Source organism: Pavona decussata, unplaced genomic scaffold, assembly GCF_977016875.1.
Source record: "Pavona decussata unplaced genomic scaffold, jaPavDecu1.1 SCAFFOLD_161, whole genome shotgun sequence".
In the NCBI taxonomy this organism is placed as follows: Eukaryota; Metazoa; Cnidaria; class Anthozoa; order Scleractinia; family Agariciidae; genus Pavona; species Pavona decussata.
In genome coordinates this window covers 31,639-45,566 of record NW_028145572.1, presented here as the reverse complement: position 1 = coordinate 45,566, position 13,928 = coordinate 31,639, and the positions used below count along the sequence as shown (strand labels likewise).

The following is a 13,928-nucleotide window of genomic DNA, read 5'->3' as shown; positions in this document are numbered from 1 at the left end:
GACCCAAAGAACTGCCCTCATAGGAGTCACCAGTTTCCCGCGGAATTTTCGTTCTAGTTTCCATGACACCTCAGTAAACTTTTTCACGGCGGATTGAAGGGACACACATCTTTTATTGTGTTCATCTCCTTGCACAAGTTTTGCTGCGTGCAGTGATGTTGTGAATTAATTTGAGAAAAACGAATTTGTATAAAAATGTCTAGGGCACAGGCTGAAAGTGTCATCAAGAACATAATACGTGAAATTGCTCAAGAATGCGCCAACAAAGGCCAAGCTGTTTCGGAGACTCTAGTAGCATTTATGGTGGGCCAATGTGTGGTTCTAATGTATTTTGTTTTTGCGTTGATCAATGATTAATGAAACTTTCTTGATTTTCAGGTTAAAGCAGTAGTTTTAGATCCTGATAACGAGTTTAACGTAGATAGAACTCTGACCAAAGATGATGTACAAAAGCTTATTATGGTAGGTTATGATGTTGACTAAATAAATTAAGCTTACTACCAGAACTTTATACTGCCAGGTGGGCGTATGTAGAGTAAAATTAAAATTTCATATGGAGTCTGTACAGAAATCTGAATGAAAATATGCTAAATTATAATTGAGCTTGACAGTATAAAGCACCCTGTTTGATCTGGTTGTAAGCCGTTTTTTTTAATATCACTGCCATATATTTTTCATTCAAGTAGCATGTACGTGCGGCCCAAAATAGTACTTATTGCTTGTATTTGGCAAGGCAAAACAAGGCAAGATTTCCTCACAGCTGCATACATTAATTATGTCTACATTTATTTTTTTCCGACTCCCACTCTTTATGGATAAGGGTTAGTATGACAGTGGTGCATGTGTAAATTAATGAAATTTTTTTTTTCTCAGTACACAAGCTGGCAGAATTCTGTAAATCATACAATTTGATTAGTTCTGCCAGCAGACATAATTTTTTGATCTTGCCCACGAACCCAGGTGGATATGTTACATTTTTAGTTGCAAGACCTCGGCCTTGTTTTCTTGTGGAAATAATAAAAATGTTATTCACTGACTAAGGTCAGTCTGTATCGGGAAAAAAACTGTACCCTCTGTCGTGATTTTGAGTGTGGCAAAGGCTGTAAGACCTCAGGCATACTTTTTCCCAATATGGACCTCCCTGCCAGTGAATAACATATATGTATGGGGCTGTGCAGAAATCTTTCCCAAGACAAGACACAATTTTTGACAAACTTTGTCGATTCGAGCGCTGATTTTGAACAGACAGGTTAAAGACCTGACTTAAACCTGCCTAACCATTCTTACAAACACATAGCAGTTTGTGACATTTCTCTACATCCTGGTAACAGAAATTAGCCGCAAAAATTTGGAGCCAAAACACACCACCGACAATTTGTTGATTTGTCCTGATGAAGGACTAATGCTCGAAACATCAGCTCTTGAGTTTCTTTATAGTGGCCAAATGAACTAATAATTTATGAACTAAGTTGACGCAACAAAATGTTTCCCCCACAGATACAGCACCCCAGTTTCTGTAGAAACTAACATCCTTTATCATATTTTAAGCACCAATAATATTCATGTACTCCAGTCAAAAAATTCTTGGGCAGCCTCCCAGAAAGATTTCCACAAAGCCCTATACAAAAATATTAAATTTGATACATGTACCACTCTCATACTATCCCTCATACACACAAAACGGAGTTTGAGGTGGAAAATGTATGCATAATTAATGTTGGGGTTGTGAAGAAACCTTACCAAATCCCCTGCTCTTTAACCCCTATATTTTACCCAAATCTCATAATAAATAAATTTATTATTATTGTGTGTATCTGTGTGTCTTTTTCAGCTATGTGTGGACAGACTGTTGGACAGTCAGTCTCCTTCTCTTGATACAGTCAAAATGCAGGTGTACTTTGATATGAATTACACCAGTCGAGGTAAGACTGAGGATCTGACCACACTAATACAGATAAATTTGAAAATGATGGCCTACCCTCCACAGTAATCTGGTGTTTTGACCAGTCAAAACAGAGTTTTTTGATTTTGAAATGATGGTTTAGCGTGGACAGTGGAAAGTTACAGCTTCTTGAAAATGCTGGCATCACAAATATGTGGGTTTTGCTAAAAACAGGCTCGTGGGCCACTGGGCCCACTTCTCTGCCTTCATCTCATGTCCTCCTCTGTTTTCTCTATTTTCATGCACAACGACCACTTCAGGGCATACCCAATAATTTACCGCTGGCCATCTCATTTGAAATTATGTAATGTGTAGCTGGTGTGGCTTCATATATATTATTCACATATTATTCATCTTAAGTTACTTCTGTGTTTCTTCTAATTGCAGCTGATTTTTTGGAGGAGCACAGACGAGTGCTTGATCAGCGCCTCCAGCCAGTTGTCAGAGAGATCACTGACAGCCGTGCTAGGACACGAGATGAGCTGGAGGGTATAATACTCTTATTCACATGATAGCTGTTGTTAGGAAAATAAAATAGCAATTAATTTCAAAGAAAGGCATTGTTGTCACACAGATTGTTTAGAGAGGTGAAACATGAAGACAACGTATTAAAATATGTTGCATTATCATGTTACCCCTTTCTAAGCTTGTCTGATGGTCATAATATAACAAATTTCCCATTTGTTGCAGCACATGTTTTGTAATACTTAAGACCAGTTCACATGCTACAATTTGTTGGTCCAATTTGTCGAATTTACATCTCAGAGCCCAAATCCTACATGTATTTTGACAGTCACCCAATTTATGACTGACTTGTGAAATGCAGATCTTTTTCAAGTCAGGCCGAGACTTTTAAAGAAATACCACCACATCAATCAAAATTCAAAATTGGGTATCTAAACACATGTAAGGATTCGTGCTCTGATACTGTTGGTCCAACAAATTGTAGATTGAAAACCTGATGATAATGGCCACCTGACCTAACAAACTAAATGCTGAACTTGAAAGACTGAGAGAAACCCTCATCTATTTTGACTATTGACCTTGACTCACTAACACTTTTAACATAGAAGTAACTGACTGTAACTGGGGCCTCTAAAGATAACTTCAGTTGACTTTGCGAGACAGGAGTTCAATGCTTTGTCTGCTTTCTCCCTGAGGCACGTGATGTGGCAATGCGTGATTCGGGGAGAGGGCAGGTTCAAAGTACGAAACTTGATAGGACATGGGTTTTGTTGCATTTTATTTGAACTGGCTCTGTCGCTGGTTTCATATAGAACTGCTACACCGTGCTGACGAGTTCCAATAAGAACGAAACAGCTGTCCACGGTTGCAGCCCTGTTTTGTCAGTTTCTGTCGGGTTGTTGTCTCGCAAAGTCAACTCTTTCACGTAGTATCAACCTTGCAGTTTGTGTTACAGTTTATTTTTGGCTGATAATTTTAGGTCTCTTGTAGATCCTACGTCAACTGACAGCATTATCGTTCACGGTCCTTTGCAGTTTTCACGCCTCCAAAGATACCATGCCCCTTCCCCACCCCAGCCCCCCACCCATACCCCCCAAAAAAGCAAAACACACAACCCTCCCCACCACCACCCCCCCCTTAAAAAAACATATAGCTGAAACTTCTTCTGACTACATTTCAGTATAATTTGTAAATTTTGATGCCTGATATATCAAGATCATCGTAAAAGCTTAATTTGTGTGTTTAGGTCTGTACAGAAGAATAGTGTCATGTGTGTTACTGCGATCTGGACTAGGCTCACCTACTGACATTGCTGTTGTCAGGGAAGCTACAGGTTTGTTTGTATTAGATAGTTAGTTACTTAGATTATATTTGCATTTAGCCTTGTATCTTTGTGGGGGCCATGGCATGATGATGGGGACAGTGATGATGGTAATGATGATGATGGTAGTGGTGATGGTGATGATGATGATGATGATGATGATGATGATGCTGACGATGATGATGATGATGATGGTGATGATGATGATGATGGTGATAATAATGGTGTTGTGATGTTGATGATGATGATGATGATGATGATGATGATGATGACGATGATGATGCTGACGATGATGATGATGATGATGATGATGATGATGATGGTGATAATAATGGTGTTGTGATGATGATGATGATGATGATGATGATGATGACGATGATGATGCTGACGATGATGATGATGATGATGATGATGATGATGATGGTGATAATAATGGTGTTGTGATGTTGATGATGTGGTGATAGGGGTGGTTACAACAACAACAATCAAAATTTGATTGTTTTGATTGTACATTTAATGTAATGATTATGTTGGTGAAAAGGATGATGAAGATTGTAATGATAATGGTAATGATGATGTTGATGATTATCATGATAATGATGACGATGAAAAGTTTATTTACCACGCACAACTTCCAATCATTAACTTTCATGTCTCATGCAAGATTTTACCATTTCACAGCTGCTCTGCAGAGCGTATTTCCTCAAACAGAGCTGGGAACATTCATGTCTCTCACAAAACGCGATAAAGAAAGGCAGCTTAATGAGCTTACACTGATTGTGACAGGAATCAGACTTTTTAATCGTGAATGTGGCAAAGGAGGAGAAGGAATAGATGACTGTAAGTTAACAAGTTCAACACACAGATGTTACAGAGATGTACTCATTTCTTTTATTTGCAATGTCTAATAACTTGTCCTTCCAATTCCCACTGGTCTTAAGTTAACTTTAATTAATCACAGAGAATTTGTTTAAACGATCTGTCAAAAACCTTCTAGAAATCTTCCTTACAGTGCCACAAGAGTTTGACAATCCTTTGATACTAAATTAATTAGCAGGAGTTAATAACTAATTTGCCCCAGTAAATAGTGGTGATCATCCACCTACTGCAGTTCGTATAGGCTTAGCTATTTTAAAGATTTTTGTCTGTTTTAGCGTAGGATATTTTCAAATATTTACCAAGAACTTGATACTAATTTAAAAAGCCTTGCCGTCCTCCACGGCTAACAGAACTGATAGGGAGCTTTAGCATCAACGACGGTGACGGCAACAAGAACTTCAAAAGAGCACTGAATAGGCTTAATAACCAAACAACAACTCTGCACGTGCGTTACACTTTTTGTTATATTTCTTTGCCATCACTGCACGACTAGGGCGTGAAATTTCCTGATGGGACGTTTTACGGAGGACGTAAACACGCGACGACAAATTTTTCTTTCTCTTTCTAAACTTGGGTGGGGATTCCAAGAATTCAACTCCAGGAAATTTCACCTACTTGACATTTAAAGCGAGTTGAAGTAATCGCGATGAATTCTAAGTCTGAAAGCAAACGGAATTCATTTTAATAGTGACGATTTTGCTGCCGTCGCTGTCGTCATTGCTAAAACCCCATAACATCTTATAGTCCGTGGATAACATTCTTACGGTAAGCGTCACCATTTTAAATAAAGGCTTTTCAGGAGTACTTTTTGGTGGTTGTTATTTTTCAGTGTGTGGAGGAATCCTAAACAGGCTGAGAAAATTCTAAAGTAGAAATTGGAAGGCTGTTGAACAGTTTTTCAACCTAAAACCTTTTCGCGCCAAAAAAGAGTTTTGTTCTGGAATGGTTATCTTTCCGAGCAGCACTTTCTGTGCAATATCTTATTCTTTCAAACTGAAATGTCATATTTTTTCCAATTGCAATTATCGGCTACATTAGGAATATAAAGTTTAACATCATTTATGCTTTGTTCCTTGTTAGTGCCTGCCATTCTCAGTGAGGCTATTCCTGCCACAACACAAAATGTTCAGACGGAAATTCAAAATACAACCAAACTTGCATTCACGTATTCTGGTGAGTTGAACGTTACTGCACGTCATTTTGGCATCAACCCAGACGGCCTGGGAACAGACCTCCATGGACCGGGTCAAATGGCGCATTTGTATTCCCAGGGGTTCTAAGGAATGCGAGGCCAACGGGACTGTATCTGTTGAGCAAAGAAGACTGGCCAGGAAATTGCTCAAGCCAGCAATAGACCTTTATCACTTGGCGGCCATGATGAGTCTCAGGGGAACAAAAAGCTTTGTTCTTTGCGCGGCAAGCCTCGCACTGAATTCTCAACATGGCCCTTGTCCCAACTGTTACCGAACCCTCCATGCTTCTGCCTTGGATCGGCCTTTTCAGCAATCTGCACACAACAGACAACCCAGTGATGACTGAAGTGGTTTTTGTCGTCTTGAAAGACGAACGGACAAGTCATTTTACACATACTGAATATTCCCTATCATTACTGTTGAAAAATATGCCCAAACCCCTAAAGTGAAAAATAAAGTAGTGACTTAACAAGGTCCAAATTTTAAAGCTACTTCGCAGGTCCAAAAGACCTTTCGTTCTTGAAGAATTCTCCCCACCCCACCCCACCCCCAAACCAACTGGCAATTATTGTCTTCATGCATTGCTTTCACTTTGTAGTCTACTAGTTTTGTTTACCTTTAAGTTGAACTTTTGTTATTAATTTTTTCCTTATCATCTGTAGCGTTAATTGAGGACGTTGCCACCAACCAGAGGCCACTAGAAGGTCTGTCCTTAGACTTGCTGAAAGAAGCTTTAATCAACGCGAGGCAACATGAGGCATTTCTTTCTATTCTTTTGGTGAGCTCCGGTTTTTGTCTTTGGAATGAAATTTAACTAGGATTAATCCTCAACACCAAAATATTAATTTTGACTTTAAATATTTTGGATCGCGTGCTCAATAAGCTCTCTCAGTCGACATGTCGGTCAAGTGTCGACTGATCCACGACCGACACTCCTGTAGCACCAACGAATGAAAATAAAATGAAGTGAGAAAGAAATAAACTGCTCTCCTCCCGGGTCTAAAAATATGGACGTTACCACCATAAGTCTAACCGACACCTTGCTGACACATTGCACACAGTTACCTGGTAATGCAGTGATACTTCATCAAAATTTCACCGATACTTTGCCGGTATTTCACCGATTCATCACCGTTATTTCAACGCTACATCACCAATGTTCTAACGATCAGTTCCATTGGTATTTAACCGATGCTGTGTCGACCAAACACTTGGCTGATGTCTCGACTAACGGTCCACCGACAATTAGACCGCTTATAAGTCAATAGTCGACCAAGTCTCCATCGACTCCTTCTCGAGACTTGGTCGCATGTCGATCGGCTCTTGACTGAGGGAGCCTTTTGTACACATGATACAATATTTTTAATTTTATTGACAGAATGATGTGATCGGTTGTGCAGAGCAAGTGGAGGCACTTGAATCACAGTTTGCAGCAAGAATGGAAGCATTGAAAAACACAGTACAGTCTAAAACTGCTGTTCCTACCGCACAAGTTTATGTGAGCATCTAGTGCTAGTAGTCTGTAATATATAATTATATCAGAAATAATGTTTCTTGAAAAGTTTGAGTACTGCCAACATGCAGCTTTGACGCCGAGGTAGTGAATACGTGTTTTTCAACATCGTTTTCAAGGGTTTTTGTTGATTAAAAGTTTTGACTCCCTGAAAGTTACCCACGCCATCATGATAAAATAATCCTTTCCTGTCCATTGTATAGACCATGTTATCTTGACCGGGCTTTTTTTCGTCTTCTGGGGCTGGGTGGGGGGAGCCGGTGGGGGCAGATTCCACCCCCCCCCCCCTTTCCCCCCTTCAAAACTCCGCAACTACTTAAACCTACGACAATGGCATTTGGGTGGAGTATGAATAGTATGCCCTACGATGTTTCCCATAAGGTTCGCAGCGAGAAGTTACGACGTCATATACGTAGTAATTACGTCACGATTGCCAAATGACGGCCGTCTTTGATCCGCCATCTTGGATTTCTGGACTTCATGAACACTAACTGACCACATCGAATTGTTCACACATAAATTTCTGAAAAAGTCACCAATTTTCATGGCGTTTGAGCAGAAGTGATTCGGGTTCTAAGTCTTGCGCGAAATAGATTCTTGTTCTCTTCTGTTCAACAGCTTCCAACCTGTTGAGTAGCTTATTTTGAACATCATTTAAAATGGCATGATGCACTGTTCTGAACAGTAGTCGCGACGTTTAATATTAAACCGCAAGTCTCGCAAATGAAAACATGCCAGGTTTTCCTTATCGGTTCTGTTCCCCGTTTAACGACTGGCGAGCCACCGGTTTTGTTTGCTTGTTTGCTAAACAGGGAAACTTGACAAAAAAGAATTCGTGAAAGAGCAAAACTTGTTTCTGTATATTATGAGTGAGGAGATCGTTCTGACAAGTATTTGTTTGCGCGAAAAATAAAACTCATCAATCAAGAAAGGATGGAAGGAAGGAAAGAAGAAAGAAAGAAGCGTGCCATGAACACTCTTTGTTATTGTAAAAGCAGCAAACTTCAATTCTGACTTATTCTTCCATTTGTATGACCATTTAAGACCTTTTTCCTGTTTTGTCTTTTAGCCGCAGTTTATTACGCTGGCTCATTTGTGGACAGGATTTCAGGATGAGATGGTGCTTCTTAGTGTTTTAAGCAACATCCTTGCGAGTTTGGAGCCATTTACCAAGGTATGCATAGATCACCATCGTCCATTTGGCAGGCGTTTGAGTGCAATTCACAAAGTAAAAGTAAAATAAAGTAAATTTATTTATACACGGTTGTATTTAAAGCTAGAAGCTTGCGGGGCCGTGTAATCAAACTAATATTAAAAAATCCCAACTGGCAGGGAGGCTTGCCAGTTGTCTATTTACAAAGCGTGGCCGAGGATTTTAACAGGGGACCACCCAGAAACAAATCCAGCTAGTGGTCAGAGAGGGGACTGGAACCTGGGGCCTCCAGATTACGAGTCTGCGCCTCTAACCACTCGACCACATCGCTTCCGCGTACGTTTTAACTTTGCGATGTTTGTTGTACTTAGGTTCATAAAGAAGACTTCACAGAAGATGTTCTTCAGCCATATATTGATGGATTAGAAATCAAGACGGATGACCAGAGGCTCGCAGATGTAAGTGTTGAAATGATTTTCGTGATTTCTCAGTCAGTGATCTGCCACTATCGCAACGGCAACTAGCTTATCGCTAAAAGGTTTGGGTTGAGTTTTTATACGGACGAGCCTTGTCAGTTTAATGTCCAACAGGGATATCTCTATTGGGTCCCATTCCCGTTTATTTTGCTTCCATATTTACAAACGACATTTTGTTTCTCTCAGACGTCCTCAGATGACCACAGAATTAACGGAAAGGAAATCGACAATCCTAAGATTGAGCTGTTGTTCCACGAGACAACGAAAAACTTTGACAAGCTACCGATACAATACCGTGTAAGTATCTGTCATTTTTGTCATCATAAAGGCTGGTTTCCATTTGATCGCGGATCGCAGATCGCAATAAGGTCTGCGATCGTCTGCGATCCTGCGATCGTGATCGCAGACGATCGCAGAAGATAGAACCATGTTCTATCTAAAGGCTGGTTTCCATATGATCGCGGATCGCAGATCGAGATCGCAATAAGGTCTGCGATCATATGGAAACTACTTCTGCGATCGTCTGCGATCCTGCGATCGTGATCGCAGAAGATAGAACCATGTTCTATCTCCTGCGATCAATTGCGATTGTTTGCGATCTGCGATCGTCTGCGATCATATGGAAACCAGCCTTTAGATAGAACATGGTTCTATCTTCTGCGTCACGATCGCAGGATCGCAGAAGTAGTTTCCATATGATCGCAGACGATCGCAGACCTTATTGCGATCTGCGATCCGCGATCATATGGAAACCAGCCTTAAGTTATGAGTCAACGCGTTCAAATTTTAAGTCATGTCTTACGCGTTTTAAAAATAATCTGACTAACAAAACATGTACTTAGATTTAGCTGTTTTCGTTTTAATTGATGTTCAGAAGTAAAACTTGCTATTTCTCGCGAAAATGTTCCACCGCATGGAATCTTCAGCTCTGCCCCGCTCGGATGCGTGTGATTGGCTCCTCGCACAATTATCCTTTGAGAAAAGAATGAGAAACTTTAACCATGTATTAAGTCGAAAGGACTCAGAATTGTCCTCATCGTTGTATTTATTATTTGTACTTCCAAGCTACTTCTTATCGGTTCTTGTTGTTATTGTGTTTCAGGGTTTTTGTGGCTGGTCTCTGGTTGTGTATGATCGCTTGTTAATTCCATCAAACCCAGCCAATGGTGTGCTCCGTTATAAGGACAACTACTACGCCTTCTGTAACAAAGAAGCTGCGTATGAGTTTGTTAATGCGCCAGACAGGTACGAGCTACAAGCATCACATACATGAAGTACTTATAGAGCGGTTTTCAACTGAGTGCCGGAAAAAATTCTTCGCTTCCCTTGTTTTTACTTTACGACGCTCTGGGATTGGCTAATAAAACTCGTGCCACTCTCTCTACCAATGAGAGAATTGTTACTTGCTCGTACACGCTGCACGGATTAAAAGCGCGGGAAAACCCGTGCGAGCAAGTCACGATTTCTCTTGATTTTGGTTCAGAAAGTATGGCGACATTTTTAACAAGTAAAGTAAGAAAGCGATACCAAAGCGACTGTGAGTTGTTTTCGGCAATTGAATAAACCTTAAATATATCCTAATAAAGTGATCCTTTTCTCTATAATTTTTTGATTAGTTACATCAATGGCGTGGCTGAAGCAGCTAAGAAATCGCCTGAACTCATTCAACTCCTTGAACTACACACACAGTTTGCCTCTATCACGCCGTATGCACAGGTGAGCTACAACTTTTTTTACGTGTGTATATCTACGCAGGGTTATTACGCCATACAACGGCTGGAGTATTCAGCATATCAATAGGCCAAAAAAAAAGAATATCACGTCAGTGAGCATAATATTCCCGCGTGACTGTTTATGTGTCTGACGGCTAAGCGCGCAGTTTCGCGCCAGAATATGCTGCGCGTTCACAAGCAAATCAGCGGACCTTAACAAATCACAATCGTCAACAGTAAAACGCGACATATTGATTTGACTTGCTCACTGTAACTGTACGGCGATCAGTTCTATACCCACATGTGCGATTTAATCAAACTATAAGAAAAACCAAAAACCACTAGCGTAATAGTCTGTTTTCAAAGAGGAAGCGACCTCACATCATCGGAGAAACAAACTATGAGGCAAAAGAACAAGTTCTCTTCTCAGGGTCGTTGGCAGGATTTTGCGTGGAAGTTGTTGAAGTCCGCATTTTCTGCATTCTGAGAGTCATTAGATAAAAAAACATCCAGGTGTTAGAGTGAGCATGAAAACATCTCTGTTTCGCCTTAACTTTGAATTCAAAATTCACAAGCAATTTAGACTATTTGCGGATAATTCCTCTTTTTCAACCATCAGGGGGGGTGGAAGGGTGCGGGCGCACCCATCGAGCCTCCCCCCTCCCCCCTGCCTACCGCCCCGCTTTCTACTGGGAAAATTACAGTTACAGCTTAAATATGTTTTCTCTGATTAGATTTTCTTTGTGATGCAACATTAATGGTTTCTAATGTTTATAGTTTTAAGATTCGCACTGCGATTTCTAATGCACGAGGGTAAATGCAATTCTAGCGGCAATTTTTCTGCGACGATTTCGCGGTAGTTTGACTGCGATTTTGATGCTAGTACACTGATCAAGGCGCCTGCGATTTACGTATAGTGGCTGAGGGGAACTTGGACTTCCATGATGCTTGCACTTAAACTCACCGCACAAAACGCCGCCGGTGTAAAAGGTCGGTAGGTGGATTATAACGAAGTCGATACTACCGCAAATAAGTTGTTTGGAGTGAAAATTAATTTCTCCTCGAGCTGAATTTTAATGCGTTATTGATGTACTATCGTACAGGGCAAAGAGCCAGGCCGAATGATTGAGGCGCCTGTCACCAAGTGCGACAGTGGGACACAAACGGACACACACTTCATGGAATCTAACATTGTCAAATCATACGAGTGGAATGAATGGGAGCTTAGAAGAAAAGCTCTGAAACTGGTCAGTGAAGACAAATTTACATTCTTGTACTGTTCTTCAAATTTTACAACGCGAGGAGAATTTACTGAAGTGTAGCGGAGCCTGCGAAACACGAGAGCAAGCGCGAAGATTGTTTCCTGTAATGACACGCGACGCGCGGGGAGGTGGTTTGTACGTACGCTCGCGTGTTTTATCCGATCTGCTGTCTCTCAGAGAAATAAGAAAGTATTCGTAGTCCAAACTCAAGGCAGCAGGTGAACTTGACTTGGTTTCATAGAGGCTGATTGGATAATCACAAGTTGCTTAAAACAAACAAATAAGAAATTAAAAGCCGCAATAAGTAGTTGAAAACTTTCGCGGCATGATTTATAAAACCGCGAAAATTGAGTGAAACGGCTGAAAATGTATATTTCTTGCTGAAAAGTTCGCCAATTTATGAGAAATCGTAGAGTGCTAGCAGTACTTTTCTGGATAGTCTCGCGGAAGAGCTAAGTAAAGTGGACGAAATTGGAGCGCGCAGAAGGCTATAAGAAACCATTTCTTTCCCCGGCATTCATGAAAGCTCGCGTGTCGACTGCTTCAGTCAAGCAAAAATCATGACAATTCAGTACAAGACCAGTTTTTTTTAAAATGGCGAAATACTAAGCTTACAGAGTTTTTTAAAAACTCTCTGTAAACCTAGTATTTCGCCATTTAAAATACACGCCAAGAATGTATGATGCTGTGTACTGCCTCGGCCTTATGCGCCTACTGGCACGCGGAGATTTGATGATGACTGCCTATGCGTATTTATATCTAAATTATGAATTTTCTCTTTTTATGCAGGCCAATCTCCGTACAAAACTCACACACTCAATGCAGACGAACTTGAGCAACTTCAGGAGAGACAATGACTCCCAAGTCTACCTCCCCAAGTAAGTGTTGCCACCACAACAATTACAATGGGCATTACAAGAAAACAATAGCCTGACATGAAATTCTACTTCACCTGGCCAGAGCAAAAGTGGCCTACAAACCTGGTCCCGGTTGTTCAAAAAGCGGATAACTCTATCCAGCGGATAAAATGTATTGGTTGGAGTACATTTTATCCACTGGATAGAGTTATCCGCTCTTTGAACAACCGGGGCCTGGTATATTGTAGAGGTCTGATTTGAACTGTTCAGAAGAGGCTTCATAGGAAAGAAGTACTGTCGTGAAAGGGAAGAGAAACATTAAGCATGTTTTTTCTCTCGGAATAGATTGTTCGCCAGTTGACGTCATGATAGGGCTTTTTGAGACGTCACTAATTTCGCGCGGGGGATTTCCTGCTCGCTCGCGTCTCACTCCTCGATAAGAAGAGTGAGTGATGATTGAAGCGTTAATTCTACTTTTGCTGTCATTTTCAGGGATGCGGATACACAAACAAAGCGAGACTCGTCAACAAATGTCCCCAAGCCGTCCACGTTCGTGGCCGGTTTGCGCGGCTGTAACTCGACGAAAACAACCATGAATGTCGTGGATCTCACGTTAGATGTCGATCAAACTTGACCCACATTCGAGTGCCAAACATGGAACACTAATCAGTCTAACAGAACTGAACTTTGTAAATAACGATTTGTTCGCGCGGTCAACATGCCGCCATTTTATTTTGTACACAAATTTATTGATTGTAGTAACGGTTGAATTTTGTATTAAAGTCCTGAAAACTTATCAACGTGTCCTGAAATGTACTTAGTCTATTTATTTTTGCCAGCAACAAAGACAAACGCTCTAAGAGTGGATTTGAATCGAGTGTCAAAATCATAACGAAAGCATTTACTCTAGCCAATCAGTTTTAGCCAATCACAATAAACGCAAAGAACCAATCAGAATTCCTGAAGCCAATGCCTGTAACCCTTAACCTACCGGCGCCAAGCGCGGGAAAACTCTTGCGAGCGAGGCACGATTGATTTAGCCTCCCACGCAGTCGTTTTTAGGGGACTCGTATTACCTCCTCCCTGTGAGGAGGAGGTAATACGAGTCCCCTAAAAACGACTGCGAGGGAGGCTACGATTGATTTTGCCTCTCAT

At 40.8% G+C, this 13,928-nt stretch overlaps 1 protein-coding gene across 1 annotated transcript; it reads left to right on the top strand.

Annotated features, from left to right (window-relative positions):
• The first annotated feature begins 69 nt into the window (after positions 1–69).
• Positions 70–13,569, top strand: LOC146464533 (cilia- and flagella-associated protein 206-like). The gene is made up of 17 exons (XM_085129285.1): positions 70–303; positions 379–462; positions 1,832–1,922; positions 2,330–2,431; positions 3,654–3,740; positions 4,410–4,568; positions 5,688–5,780; positions 6,463–6,578; positions 7,179–7,298; positions 8,383–8,487; positions 8,838–8,924; positions 9,129–9,239; positions 10,045–10,187; positions 10,559–10,658; positions 11,758–11,901; positions 12,706–12,794; positions 13,266–13,569. Exons 1-17 carry the CDS (start codon positions 196–198, stop codon positions 13,405–13,407), a joined length of 1,881 nt encoding a protein of 626 aa, XP_084985411.1. The 5' UTR covers positions 70–195; the 3' UTR covers positions 13,408–13,569.
• The last annotated feature ends 359 nt before the right edge of the window (positions 13,570–13,928 follow it).